We start from the raw sequence: 15,593 nt of genomic DNA, 5'->3' as shown, positions 1-15,593 counted from the left end.
AGCTTGGATTTGTAAAACTATTAGCCCAAATGCAGTTCTTGCACCTAATCTACAATCATCAAGCACTAAAATAACTCAATCCCAAATTTTAAGTCAGCAACCATTTCGTGTATGGCAAGCACTTACAGCAAATCAAATATTATTTTACAATTTCCATGTGCCATAAAAAGGGCAATAAAGCATGTTTTTACAAAGTTCAGATCATGAAGGTAAACAACCCTGATAGTGGAGTGTATATCCAAGTGAATAATTAATCCCAAAAACAGAGTAAGAAATCTCCACCCAGCAAGGAGTTCCACGTAAACACGGGAAGTGACGAGAGAAGGATAAAAACGCCTGACCTTTGTGTTTACACAGGAAGTCGATGCTTTTCTGCAGGATGGTGGACTTGTCCATCTTTCGGGTGTTACCTGGCAACATGGTGCCAAGCTCTTTGATGAGGACATTGAACTGGTCTCTCCTTTTTTTCTCCGACTTGTTACGGGACACGCTGTAATCCAAAGCAGGTTGGTTAGACTTGAAGGTATCAGAGCCTCCTTGGTGAAACTTTACCAAGGCATAAAGCTCACCGTTTCGCCTTGTCCTTCTCATCTTCTTCCATCAACCCATCAGTGAGGCTGCAATCATCCCTATAGGATGTGAAAAAAATTGACTTTCAGCTTTCTCCTTGTTCTAATTGTGTATGTTTGTAGGCAGCTTTGAAGCATAAAAGTGTTGGTAGTAACAGCTAAAAAAAGATTTCTAAGAGGGATAGTTCATGTAAGTTTATTTGCAATCACAAACAAAGAGAGAAAAAAAGGAATGCGCAATGCTTGCCAAGAAGGTTTACCACATGAGTAATAGGGTGTGTCTTGTCTCAGCTCCAAATATGAATGTTAAAACTTTCATTTATAATCACAGACAATTCACGAACATCATACTTTACATTTAATTATGCAAAAATATATGATCATTTACAGAGAAATTAATGTGTGTGTGTGTGTGTGTGTGTGTGTGTGTGTGTGTGTGTGTGTGTGTGTGTGTGTGTGTGTGTGTGTGTGTGTGTGTGTGTGTCTTTGTCAGCATACCCTATGCTTGATGTCATGGTGGCTGCTGATCAGGGCTGTGGCTGTAGTAATTTGTTCTTTAGGCGTGAGGTAGGCATTTGGAAAAGCACCTGAAAATACCAGAGCGAAACAAATGATTGCTTTAATCCTTCATAATCCAATTCAGTGGATTAACAGCATAACTCATCTCAAAAGAATCATACAACAAATTTGTCGCTTTTAATTTAACCACCATTAACTGCAAACACTGCCGGCCACATTTATTTTAACCACTGCTAAAGATGAACAAAAATCTTCAAATAAATTCCTCTTGCATTGCAGCATCGTAACATCACACTGAAGGAAATAGGACAAACACAACATCTGAGTCTCATTTTAAGAGAAAAGAGACCAGACATAAAATTGGGTTACTGTGTGTCTGGTGAGTTATCTTTGTCTTGATTCGACCATTTGTTCTGAGTTATTATCGTGTTGAAAGACCTAATGACAACCCATTTTGGGTTTACTTATTTTCATTTGATATTCCCTGCTATTTCAAGCATTTCAATCCACTCTGATGGGTTCCCAGGTCTTTTGGAAGAGCAAAAAGCGCACACTATCACATACTTTCCACCTCAAACCTACATGGAGTGCTTGGTGATGAAAATATCAATCTTAGAATTACCTGATCAAAGCTTAAAGTTACTATTGAAGTCCCAACAAACTCAATGTTTACATTTGTGATAGTGGAACAGAGAAAGCTTTCTAACATCAATCTTAACTATTTGACATGTTAGTAATATCTAACTGTTGACAATCTATGATCCTAAGATGATGGTCTTTGCATCAGTTCTTCAGCAGTGAGTTTTGGAGACTATTACTACTCCACTCTCCGTGCATGGTGCCAAGATAAATGTGGGTCTATGTCTGGGCTAGATGCCAGTGTCCAATGGTCATGAGCTTTTGGGTCATGCCATTTCATTTTTTTACCCAAGAGAAAAAGTATTTTTTTCTTAAATGTAGCTTTAAGCATTTTACAACTAATGTGACTGATGTCAATACTTGCACCACTACTGGTTTTGTTCAAAACAATACTTTTATTTTCCCAACTGAATAATTTTAGTTTTTTTAATATGTCAGAGAAAAAATTATGCTACAGTGATAAAAGTTCAATTTCTTATCCAGGTTTTAAACATTTTTAACCTGTGGTGCCAACAAGCTTGGCCAGCACTGTAGAAAAAATATTTATGAAGTTAATGAAAGATGAATATTTCTATTCTAAGTAGGCATTTATTGTCTGAGCTAAATTTAGAAATATATCAGCGATTTTATGTGTGATGATGTTTTAACAACCTGTGAACCAGTTTGTGAGTCATGATGAAATCTGGATCAATACCAGTTGCGTCAAGTCAATTCAAGTCAAAGAAAACGCAAGCACCTGACAACAAAAGTGCTTGTCAAGATTTTTTTTTTATGTCTTGGCACTGTTTCATTTTGTTTAATAGTTATCTAGTACAAGTAATCTCCAAAAAGGGAGGATTTTGTAGGGAGAGCAGTGAAATATTTGATGTGTTCCTAAAAGAGCTGTTTTACAGGCAATTAAACTTCAGAAAATTTAAGTAGTTCAGATTATAACAAATAATAATACAATAATGTAGAAACACAGCTCTACATTACAACGTCACTAGGTGGCAACAAACTCATTCAAGCACTGAGTAGATGCACAGAGCAAATCAATGAATTGATGAGTCATAACTTTTTCTATCTAAATGGAAACAAAGCTGAAGTTATTCTTTTTGGACCTAAAACAGAATGACAGAGTCAACTCTCAGCTTCAGTTATTACAGCTAGAAATTACTGATCAGGCCTGAAAATCTGGGTGTAGCGATGGACTCTGACCTGAGCCTTCAAAATCACATAAAGACAATCACAAAGTCGGTCTTCTATCACCTGAAGAACATTTTCGAGATTATAGAACTAATGTCACAGCAAAAGCTAGATGATACATTAAATTTACTCAGATCAAAACTGTGTTTTTTATGCAATTCCATTATGTCTAAGTGTGTGAAGTTAGTCCTCACCCCGCCGCAGCTTTTGCACAATCTAAACGTCTTTTCTCACTGGCCACAGAATGGGTTGGGGACTGTCACTGACTCAGAGGTTAAAAGAGGCATTGAGGTCATTGGGGTTGAAAGAGGACAGCAAGCCACGAGGAAGACAAACGGAGGTTGACCAAAACCTGCTGAAGAAACCAGAGCACAAGAAAGAGGGTCATGAGGGTTTAGGCAATGATCTTCCATTTTTACAAACACCTGCCCAGAGGACAGAGAGAGAGCAAGAAATGTAATCATGGCGAAATCAAAAAATCCATGTGATGTGAATCATCTAGACAAAACAAACCTAATTACTTGTTTTGTAAAGTGCTTTTTAACTCAGTTAAAATATATTTTTAGTTTTAAGAGGTCAATTACCACTAACAAAGTTATATTTTGAAATAGATTAACTTAACATAATAAATTAATTTTTAAAAAGTGTTTATTTCTACATTAAGGATTCTGATTTCAGGAATGAATGATTTCTAATGTGTTGTAACATTTTTTTAAGTTGGATACATCAATAAATAGTTGACATATCCAATGTAAGTTTAGGTTCAGCAACATTGACTAAATCAACAAAATAAGGCAAAGCAAAGACCAGAGATTATAAACAATCAAAATAAGATTACTTAAAGGACTATAACATAAATCCTCAGAACTTGTATGTAATTGTATGCAATTAAAATATCTCATTACTACACCCATCATGCTATTTGTTTTCTTTTACAGATACAGTTTGAGATCTGAGGCAGAGATTTGACATAAGATTAGCTCATTTTAAGGGCTCTAATAACATTGTGTGCTTCCTTATTACAAATATTGGCAACAAATTCTGCAACACAACATTTAAACTCGGATGTTTAAAAAAGTTTCGGTTCCTCTAAAACACGTGAACTCGTGGGATAATTGGTCTTTAAAAATTCCTGTGCTTGAAAGCGCAATAATTAAATAAAACCACAAACCTTCAAGAAACTTTTCATTTGCCAGCACTTATTGAGAATACTTCTCAACTCACCTTCAGCTGGAATGTCCCTTGTAGACAAAACTGGCCTATTTAGATCCAAGTCTTCTTTGCAAGCTGCGACAAAACTTCTCACCACACCTGAGCTGCAACACAAAGAAAGCCCTGATTCATTCACTAGCACTGGGTCCATCATGAATCACTCAACACGAATAAAAAATATAAACAGATAATAAAATCTACGAATATAATTCATGTCATGAATTAGGCAGCACATTTTCAGAAGATTACGTGCCAGATCAGAGCAGATGGCAAAGCTAAGAAGCGATGCCTTCATCATGTCTTGATGCTAAAAACTTGTTGGGACGTTGATAAACAATGACTCAGTTCTTCACACCAAACTGTAACTCTAATTCAGCTGCTAATTTGGCAGCTGATCTAAATATCCATATCAATTTATTAAATTGGAGTTTAGTTAATCATGAATTCTCACATGCCTAAAAGGTCACGGCTATCTTGTTAGAGCCCATAAAAACCGATCAAGTGAGTCAAAATAACTAAACGCTGCTGCTTGACACATTCAAAGGCTTGAGGGATGAGACTCGATATTTGCTTGATCCTCTCTGCAAAATAATAAGCTAATTATTTTCAGTAGACAAATAAATCAATTTATTTCTCTGCATGGCCCACATTCAAGAAATGTAATAATACCTATTGAAATATTAAGTTATGCCAATCTCCTTCTTAAAATTACATGCCAGATATTTCCTGTAAAAAAAATCAATCCAGCTCAGTTCAAAGTTTATGAACATGCCATGGTCAGTATTTTACATTTATTATATTTTGTTGAAAGGTGTTATTTAAATCAAAATCTAATCTACCTTAATAAAAAAATGGATTTCTTCTTGTTTGTTTTCACCAGATTCTTCCTTCAAATGTGTTTTTGGTAATAAGGTTGCAGCAAAACATCTGAGCCGTTGTAAAAACACAGCAGGAATTTCACCAAACTACATGAAAGCAGTTCATAGCATGCTTTAGAATGCACGCCTAGTTTGTCAACATTATTAAGAACGAATAAATAGTTGTTGCTCTTTTAGACTCAAGAAAGTAATCTATATGAAGGCTTATTGAGATTTTAAAGAGTTACAGCCTGTAGCTTTTTTAATGGTAAAGTTTATTCCAGCTGCACGGCAGCTCAGCTGGCTGAAAAATGTTCCAGCACTATTCTCCTTCATTACAAGTATGGCAAAACTTAGATGCTTGGAAATATTTTTCATATTGGAAAACATGGGTAATGCGCAAAAGCTACATTACCCTACTATTCTGGTAACCTTTTTTTTAATAACTATAGTTGGCAAGCTACAAGCATCAGGTCTATTACAGACTGGCTACCTGAGGAGACAGGCCAACTAAAACCCAAATATCAGCGTGTGTTATTCTAGCAGAACAGAAAATAGTACAACAGTATGGAAAAGTACTTGTATGCAACAACAACTTGGAGAGGTTGCTAATAAATTATTAATCATGTTATTACACATTTTTACTTGGGTTAAGGAGTTAAATAACTGTAATACATAACATTTATAGCAATAAATATAAATATGGCACAGTATTTTTCCACAATATGAATAACTGTGGCTATTCTGCTTTACAAAAAAGTAATTGGATGATGAATAGTTTCTGTAAATATTGTGAAACCTTGGTAGTAGGTTACTATAACTACTGCTAAAACTGCTGCAAGTACCTAGAGGAACCTTATTATATCCTTCCTCTGCTAATGGCAAAGCTGAGTCTTATTGAGGAAGTTTTGGTCTGACAAAATTGAGTCATTTTGAAATACATATTGCAAATTTTTGGAAAATACTTAGTGGTCACTAATTTGTACCCAAATTTTATACACATTACCATCTCATCCCTTCTTGCTTCCATGTCACACCTGTAAGCAAACTACTTTTTACCAATTAAAGCATCACATATGATTTGATTTGATTAAGAATTTTCAAGAATCATAAAATAATATGCTCAAATCTCACAAATTATTTGACTATTATTCTCTGATTCTGAAAACTTTGTATTACGCTTAGAACCAGGAGATTATTTACTGTATATGACAAATTACAACTCCTGATCAAATCAAATTAACTGTACGTGACAATCTGATAGTTTATATTATTATTTGAAGCCATATAATACCTGGTGTGCATGAAACTACACCAGCAGATTGCACAACTAGAATACTAGTTATTTTGCCCCTTCACCATTTGATGCCTTCCCTGTTGCCTAACTTTTTATGAGAACAAAATTATTCAGACTAATGCAGGGTAGTTTGTACTGAGCATTGTCAATCTATACCCGCCACAGGGAATGTTTTGTACTCACTTTGACAAAGAATTGAAGTAATTTTCAATATTTTAACACTGCTTAAAGTAACTAAAGCAGTTATATAACTAAAAAAACCTAACAGAACATATTTCAGGAAAGTCAACTGACTCAAAACTTATCAGCACCAAAATAAATCAGACTAAATTGTCATGAAACTTTCCACTACAACACAAAATCAAAGTTGCTCATTATGGTTTAAGTACATGTTACAATATACTTTGTTTTACAAAATGATCCTAGGAAGGGATGAAATGATAATCTTGAAGTACAAATTGTCAAATAAGGGTAATGACCCAGATCTTTTCATTGCTAAAAAATGACTAAAGGACCAAAACTGCAAACGTAGGCGCATGACTATAGCCTCTTGTGATGTCACTGAAACAAACAAACATTGCATTTTTTTAATATTTGCTTTTTGTCAAATTTTGCAGTGAAATCCATCCTTCACTATCGTGCTGCTGTGTTTTTATTCTAAGTGTACAACTGTTAGTATATCAGTATAATAAAAAAGTACACCACTGGATAGCATCTTTAAACTGTCTGGAGAACCACTGTCTGACTATTTCAAAACCCCTGCTCTTAAGATTTGACTGCAGGCAGAAAGGTCACATTAATTGTAAGAAGCCCAGAACATATTATCTTTCTCATTACTTTGCATTCATAGCTCTTTGATGGGTCTGTTCGAGCTGCAATTGATGGTCAGTAGGTGAAGCGTTATTACGTTGTGCTAAGAAACACAGCACTATTACTAATGAATAAACTCTGACATTAGCAACATGGCCGCAGCAGCGCTGTTGACCAAGAAGTAGTATTTTACATACCTTTTAATGCCACAGGTGTTGTTGTTATACAACCATAAGAGAACAACCAATACAGCTAGCTTGCAGGCTAACTAAGCTGGCTACCGAAAACTGCCCATTTAACTCAAGAGATTTAATGCTCTTACTGTCCCCGTTTTCTCCCGCTACACTCGTAAATGGTAACGCGATTCACATTGATCAAATAAACATCCCAAATAATAATAATAATAAAAAAATTCTGTCTCTATCATTGGAAGCTGGCGCCGCGCCTGGAGCTGTCACGCAACAACTGACATTGAAGACGAAATAATCTTCAAAATATCACCGCTGTGCCACTAACAGTGCGAGAGAGTGCGTCTTAACAACCGCACGAGGCAGCGTCCTCGGACAAGCCGACAAAAACAGAAACACCAGCCAGTGAGAAACAGCCTAAACCAGCGACGGCAGAAACGTTTTTCGCGGCAGATGTATGTACAAACACACACGCATACATGTATAGTCAATGGGCGCGCACACACACACGTACACACACACACACACATACACACTCTCTCTTTAAGGAGGAGCCGCGCACGCGCACGCCCACTCGCTCACACAGATACTGGCAGCTCAGAATGTGGGTCACTGGGCCTCTACTCTCCCTCGAGCGTGCGGAAACAGTCCCGAAGCCTGCTCTGCAGTCCGACCGCTTCCGCACGCCGAAAAAAAACACCGTACACAAACAACTGAGCTGTTTCTCAACAAAAGCTTTTGTATGTGCAGTAAAAAAATATCTTTACCTTCACGAATTACCTAGCAGCCAGTCTCCTTGTTTTGCTTACTTGAGCGTCACGTCGAGGCGGTGGGGGCCAGGAGGACTGAGAGGACTTCGGGCTGGGGAGAAAAACAGGAGGCCTACTTCATATTACGACGTACAGTCATGCGCAATAGAGACAGTAGGGCGCACTATTTTGCAAGTACAGTAGCAGAAACGGAGGGAAACTGCTGAGTGATCTCCGGAGGAGAAATGACTCCGCGTTTTTATGGCCGTTTCAACCTGGCTGCTCCACTCTGAGTCCATTGGAGGTTTTTATAAGTACAATGTGGCAACTCAAAACTTTCATTTGCGTTTTACTCGACAAGAAGTAAATTATGAAGTTCCTCTAAAATATTAGGTTGCCTACAGATTATTGTAATAAATTACTTAAAATTGTTTAAGTGAGTTTTTAAAGCTTGTTTGACACTTCTCAAAATGTATTAAGCGGATAAATTTATGATGAATTGACTGAATGTGATACATATCTAGGTTGAAACAGATTACTGTAGGGATAGCCCAGCCCAGATAGCAGGGCTTTCCTCTTTTTATCAACATCCAATCATCGGCGAAAGACGCCATGACGCTTTATACCTAGTTTCGAGGCCCCCCTTATTTAATAATGTGTGAGTAAAACTGGAAATAAACTAGATATAGAAAAATTGAGGCACCCAAAAGAACTCTGATTAGTTGCTTTATATGATGTCACCAGAATTTTAGATTGCCTTAATCTAGATTAAATAATGTTTTACAACAAAGCATTAATTTAAAAGATTTTGGTGTATTTTTTCCCATTGTCCTACTGACAGTAAAAACACCAGTGGTTAATGAAGTATATAGGGTAATTCCATTAGAAAATCCGAGAAATTTCAAGGTTTTACTTAAAAAAAAAAAAGTGCACTGAAGAAAATAAGCAATTTCTCCATTGGGCAAATGCTAGTTGATGACATTACAAGAGGGACAGAAATCAAGCTGTTATTTGTAAACACTATGATCTTTTGTCAGATTTTGATGTCAAACTGAGGCATTCAAATTTGATTCTAATATTGTTCTCGTCACAAACTGCAAAGCAGTGAAACACGTTGTCTTTTATTGTTTACCAGTTTTCCTAAAATGTATTCTGTGTTGTTAAACGACTTAATTGCTGCAGCTGTACAGAACACAAGAGAACGATCTTTAAAAGAGGGATATTTGATTGAAACCATGAAAGTAACAAAGGAAAGAAAAGGAAGTACTCAAAAGAACTGAATATGCCTTATATTTTGCCGACAGACGTATTGGGGCATGGGATTTTTTGGAGGAGCATAGACTTCATTTTGATTAAACAATGTTTTACAACATAAAATGCTGTTAAACAAACTATTTAAAGTAAGTTTATTGATTTTACAGAAATGTCTGCCTGGTTGTTTAAATGGAATATTGCTCTTTGTTTTCTCCAAATTACAATTTATCTTTCAAACAATTTTCTAACATTGATCACACCACATAGTATACACTGAGGTTCTTCCCACCCATTGACTGGACATGCAAACAAACAATATGAAATGAATTTGGTGTTAACAGATATTTGCGTTTTATTTATTTATCTTGTGATAATTCTCCTGCCTTCTGCAATGGGAAAGACCCCTGGGTGGAGAACCATATTACCTACTTCGTAAACTTTTACTGCAAATCAGGCTCTCGTATTATTCAAATACAAGTACACAAAATTACCCTCCACACTATGTCAATATTTGTTCAACAAGAACTAAGCCAAACTGCAGAAACAGTGAGTAAAAATAGAATGTTCTGTAGCTTTCAGGACCACGTTTAGCTGCAATAACTTCAAGCATTTATGAAACATCTCAGTCTTTAAAAGTTATTCTGGTGGAACTTTGGTTTGTTCCTTGCAGCAATGATTCAGCGTATAGGTTCTTGTTTTTGCACAACTCTAAATGATCTGCTAAAAATATTAGTCAAGCTGAGGTCTACATTTTAACTTACGTTGCATGTTTGCTGGAATTGCTTAAGTCAGCAACTGGTTAAACATCTAGGCAGGTTATTTCTTACTAGAATCTACTAGTATACAGAAGAGTTCATGGTTGACTCAATGACCACAAGGTCATGCTGCTGCAAAACAAACCCAAATCCTCAGCTTTCCACCTCCATGTTTGGCATTCAGTATGAGTCTGTGCCGTTGCTATGTTTCACGTTTCACAGTAATAGCATGATGTGTCATGTCATGTGTTATGGGTCACTTGAGGTTTTATTTGCCTGATTTTAATATTTGGAAAGAACCAGATATACTTCCGTAATGCGTGTAATATGCAGTCTTAAAATTGATAGAATTTTTTTTTGTGGGCCGTTAAAGCTATGACTGAGATTTTTCACAGACTAATAGAACAAGATATGACAACTATTTTGTTCAGAAAAAGTACTTACAGATTTTTACTTTAATTTCAGAAATGTTCCTACATGTAGGAAAAAACCCTTAAATAACCATTTTTTTTTTACAATTGTTGTTGTTTAAAAGTAGGAAACCCAACCAGCATCAATTATGTTACAACACAAGTCTGTTTATAATACTGATTATATGTATTTAGAACTTTTTGAGGTACATCTCTGAAATCTAAATCAGTGTCAGAAATAGACACAGTTATAATTACTTTTACCGTTGATTATCGTTTTATAAATATTGACAGTTTTGACAAATTCAACAAATTTACTTCCTTTGTAAAACCAGTAATTCAGAACTCTCCAGTTATTCACATAACTTATAATTTGATGAAAGAAAGTGAAATCCACTAGAGATTTGAATGTTTGAAAAGTTATTTGATTATTATTAAAAATGTGACAAAGCTGCTCAAAGGGTGAAAAAACGTAGAAAAGTTGTCAGCAGGCTCGGGAAGTATTTTCACCTAACTGCTTCGATGAACCCCAGAGTTGTTCTTTTTCTATACATTAGCGCCCTCTACTGAAGAGAACATTTTGTACTTTGCATGGTTTTCTTCTCTTAAACAAACAGACGTGAACCTATGGGCTGCCACGTGATTTCATGCCTCTCCATACAATTGGATTCACTTTAATAAGATTATAAATAACTCTGATTTGCAGTCCAGAAAACATATTATCCCTGATTTCCAAAGAATCTCAACATGTTGGATGGATGAAACCTTAATGCCATGTTTTTAAGTGAAACTTGTTGATGTAAAGATATCAGTGTGCTGCACTGCTAATTGAAGTAGCCACTCAGAACTTTAGTTTTATGAGTGAAACTACTATGGATAAAAGGGAATTGGTATTGGATTGTTGTTTAATGAAACACTTCGAGGCAAGACAATGATAGAGGGAAATTCAAACACTTGAATATGCTTCTGTTGGGTTTATAGAATACTGTTTAAAAGAAAGTTTTTTGATTATTTTTCTAAACTACTATTTGTTGTCCGCATTGATTTTGATTACATTATAATAGATGTGTTACAGCCCCTGTTTTATATTTGGAATGAAGGGCATAGCAGTAAATGAAGACAGATAATACCGTATAATGCAACTTTTATTTATAAATTAGTAATAATTTGAAGGTAAAAATCTGAAATATGAAGGGTTAGTTCAAAACTTTAAAAAGATTCAATGTCAAAAATAAATCGACATCACAAACCGCTACTTCAAAAATGAATAAGAACAGCTTCCTTCAATGGAACTTGAGCAAATAAACTATGTCAACAATAGGAGTCTTTATTAGGAGACCAGGCCTAACGGAAAAAAACTCAACCACTAAAATTATTCTGCCAAACAGTCAACTGTTGCCAGATGCCAGGAAGACATCTTTTCTCCCAGTTTTTGTGCTCTTCTCTTCTAAGGAGCAGAATGAAGTCAGTTGTACTCAGTTAACTTGCAGGATTTGCAGAAAAACTAACAGGAGCCCCACCTAAACCAGATAAGGACCTCTACATTCAATACACTCTCCTATAAAATCTGAAACCACAGTTTGAGACACATTTACTGCCGCACAACTATTTTGCAAATAAACCTCTATGAATTATAAAAGATGTCTCCTATCAGCAAAGGGTAGGATGTTGAGACATACTCAGATACATCAGCTTATAAAAAGGCACCAAGCCTTTTTGCTCTCAGCACAGGAGTTTGTCTCTGTTTAGATTTGCCATGAGTCAGGGATGTGAAAAACACAACAGTTTCTCAGTTTCATTTCTAAACTGATTCTTGGTCATGATACAATTTGAGTCATAAAAATATGATTCACTACATCATTAACAGAATGATTTTTTTCCCTAACATGTCACTCCCCAACACAAAACCAATACCATTAATAATGGAAAAAGAGCCTTCTGCAGCAGAGAAAACTCCAAAAGCTAATGCTAATGAAGCAGAGGAGGTAAGTTACCCAACAACTCTCACAAAGGTATCTGCACCACCAGCAGACTTCTCACTTAATGGCAATACACTGAACACAACCCTGGATTGTGATCAAACAGTGTCTCAATGCACTTTTACCAGATGATGGTTTTCAATTCTTCCAGTAAGTGAAACCAATGCTTCAAAGAGAAAATACACATCTGCTGTTTGATTTTGAGTGGATGGACATTTGAGGAACAAATTGACTCTACTGTGTTCAGCCTGGCCTTGTGTGGATGATTTATTGGATGATTTCTTGGATAAGATTGAATGTTCCAACAGAGCATGATAATGACCAGAGCATGGTCTTTATCATGCTCTATATCCCTGCTATCACCAGCAGAACCAAAGCAGAGATGGCCACAAGATGTTACAATAATGCTAAAACATCTGCAGGTTTTTAAGCCATCATGCCTGCCTTTAGGCTCTATTGATAAATAATTTTTGTTTCAAAGTTGCAACTGAAATGGATCAAAATTCTTTAGATAAAGTCCAAAGTTATCTCTGGAACCATCAGTTGGAGATCTAAGGCAGTTGCATATGTAGACGAATATTTTACAATTTAATTTTTCAGGAAGTCTTTCTTATAGCGTATATATATATATATATATATATATATATATATATATATATATATATATATATTGCCTTGCAGCAAGAAGGTTCTGGGTTCGATTCCCGGCCCCGGTCTTTCTGCATGGAGTTTGCATGTTCTCCCTGTGCATGCGTGGGTTTTCTCCGGGTACTCCGGTTTCCTCCCACAGTCCAAAAACATGACTGTCAGGTTAATTGGTCTGTCTAAATTGCCCCTAGGTGTGAGTGTGTGTGTGCATGGTTGTGTGTCCTGTGTGTCTCTATGTTGCCCTGTGACAGGCTGGCGACCTGTCCAGGGTGTACCCCGCCCCTCGCCCGCCACGCTAGCTGGAGATAGGCACCAGCAACCCTCCCGACCCCACTGAGGGACAAGGGTGAAAGAAAATGGATGGATGGATGGAAATGTAAAAGTAGGTGTTCAATTGCAAAGCAGTGAAATTCTGTGACAGAATAAGCAGCAATGTTACTACTTCAAAAACAACAACAGCAAACCGCATATTCACGCATGTTCAGTTGCAAAGCAGTAAAGTGTGACAGAAAAAGCAGGCATGTTCACATGGGTGCTTGAATAAAAGTCATTTCCTAAGCATTAGCACCCTCTACTGGAGAGAACATTTTGTACTAAACAGATTCTGCTCCTCTTATTCAAACATAGATGTGATCTTATAGGCCACCACGTGGTCTGGGCCCTGTACAATGAGGGTTGCTTTGACCTGCTTGTTGACAGCTCTGTCCCTTTCAGCACAGAGTACATGCTGTTCCTGTCCCCTTGTTCCCTTAACAATCTGCACATCTTGAACTCCAGAGCTTTCATGGACTAAAGCCAATGACAGACTGGAGCTTTTGAATCTCTAAGGATCCCGATTGTTTGTTTTCATATGATGGAACTTGGATGACAGCATTGTTATGAACAGACACATTTTTACACGCTGATCTCTTTCACCTACAGTATTTTTCAGTGTTTTCTGATCTCAAGAAAGGATTTCCACTTTAAATGCATACTGTTTTAAATGAAGGGAGCCAGATTTACTCTGCATTTTCTGTGTCCCACAAACATTACAGTACTATGATATCACATTGAAATTTTGAGAAAAATACAACCTCTGTATTTTTCTTCTATTTCTTTTATTTTATTATGCAGGGAGAATAAGAATTGTTACAAAATCAGTTATTGGTACCATTAACAATTTCCATAAAATCAATCTAACTGAAACTTATAAAATATACTGAACTTAATGTATGACTCTGTTTCCCAGGGATATAAGCGTGATGAGGAAAGCCATTTCTCTTTAACTTTTCTAAACAGGACAGACACAAGAAGAGGCCAATTAAATAAGGCAGACATTAACCTTCATAGATCAGGAAATTATAACAGAAAAAATATCAGAAAGCTGAAATTCAATTCAATAAAATTTTTCCTCAAAACTCCCATATGCACAGCATACACAGAATTGGAATGGTGATTCCCTCATACCCCTGGTGCAAACAGTAATATACATAAAAAATAGAAATATGTGGTAAAGAAAAATACCTGTAAAAACACATGAGACAAAAGGTTTATGGGGGTAGAGACAGAGAAGGAAAACTGGGAAGAGCTGGAAAAGGACTTCAGCATAATGCTGGCCTGATGGGTTTGCTGGTTCTTGTCTGGATGCTCTGCATTCTCCTCCCGGAGGACAGGAGACGGAAGAAGACCTTAATGCTGAGTGCTTTGTGGGCCAGGCGGGTTTGGTTGGTGTCCTGGAGTGTGAGATGGAGGGTACCAATAATCTTTTCTGATGCTCTCTGCGCTGCAATGTCTTCCTGCAGGATGTGGTGCAGTCACCTACCACCAGGATGCTTTCAGTGGTTCTGGAATAGAAAATGGACATAGTGGGGATCAGTGGTTTGGCTCTTAGTCTGTGGAGGAAGTGGGGTGTTGCTGCTCCAGGAAAGATCCTAAGTGAGGTACACATCCAGGAACTTGGTGTTGCTCTCTCTAAAGCAGCACCATTGATGATCAAATTGGGTTGTCATTGAGTAATTCTTAGATTTTGTGGGTTAGTTCTATATTTTTCGGATTTCATTTCTTAGTTTAAGGCAGGGGTATAATGATGCTGGTTAGTATTAATAAAAATTTAAGAAATAGGCAAAAGAGGAAATGAACTGACTGGAACAATGAAAGTAACAGAGACAAAAGCACAGGAGAGACCGCAAGGGTGGAAAAGGACAATCTGGGCAAGGAGAAATGAAACAGACTGGCTTTAAACTGCATGGGAGGTGATAGATTGACCTAAGAACCAGGTGAGACTAATCAAGGGAAGATATTCCAGCTGGGTAAAGAACTAAACTGAGAAGCTGAGAGAAAATGACTAAATAACACTGGCATGAACACTGACAGAATTATATGGGACAAAAAAACAATCTTACTAACAGTTCATGAACTAAAAGCTAATGACCAACTCTAAAGTAAGAGTCTAAACCAGTACACATAAAGAGACCACAAAAACAGAATCAAATATCTCAATAATGAACTGTGTATATACTTCGAAAAATAATCAAAACACAAAG

The 15,593-nt window shown here is 36.6% G+C and overlaps 1 protein-coding gene across 4 annotated transcripts in view; it reads right to left on the bottom strand.

Annotated features, from left to right (window-relative positions):
* Nucleotides 1-8,187, bottom strand: part of clockb (clock circadian regulator b) — a 28,160-nt gene extending 19,973 nt beyond the window's left edge. For 2 of the 4 annotated variants that reach the window (XM_017307342.2, XM_008416385.3), the window contains exons 1-6: nucleotides 8,044-8,187; nucleotides 4,137-4,228; nucleotides 3,107-3,267; nucleotides 1,068-1,156; nucleotides 570-629; nucleotides 342-490 (exon numbers count right to left, since the gene is read on the bottom strand). In XM_017307342.2, the coding sequence (XP_017162831.1) occupies nucleotides 342-490; nucleotides 570-629; nucleotides 1,068-1,084 (226 nt within the window). In that variant the 5' untranslated portion in view covers nucleotides 1,085-1,156; nucleotides 3,107-3,267; nucleotides 4,137-4,228; nucleotides 8,044-8,187. Of the gene's footprint in view, nucleotides 1-341; nucleotides 491-569; nucleotides 630-1,067; nucleotides 1,157-3,106; nucleotides 3,268-4,136; nucleotides 4,229-7,285; nucleotides 7,807-8,043 lie in introns of those variants that run through there. The other 2 variants (XM_008416377.3, XM_008416369.3) reach the window with 2 other exon arrangements.
* Between the last annotated feature and the right edge of the window lie 7,406 nt (nucleotides 8,188-15,593).

This window comes from Poecilia reticulata, chromosome 1 (genome assembly GCF_904066995.2).
Source record: "Poecilia reticulata chromosome 1, P_reticulata-male-v2, whole genome shotgun sequence".
In the NCBI taxonomy this organism is placed as follows: domain Eukaryota; kingdom Metazoa; phylum Chordata; class Actinopteri; order Cyprinodontiformes; family Poeciliidae; genus Poecilia; species Poecilia reticulata.
The sequence above is the reverse complement of the archived record's forward strand: the minus strand, read 5'-3'. Positions and strand labels throughout refer to the sequence as shown.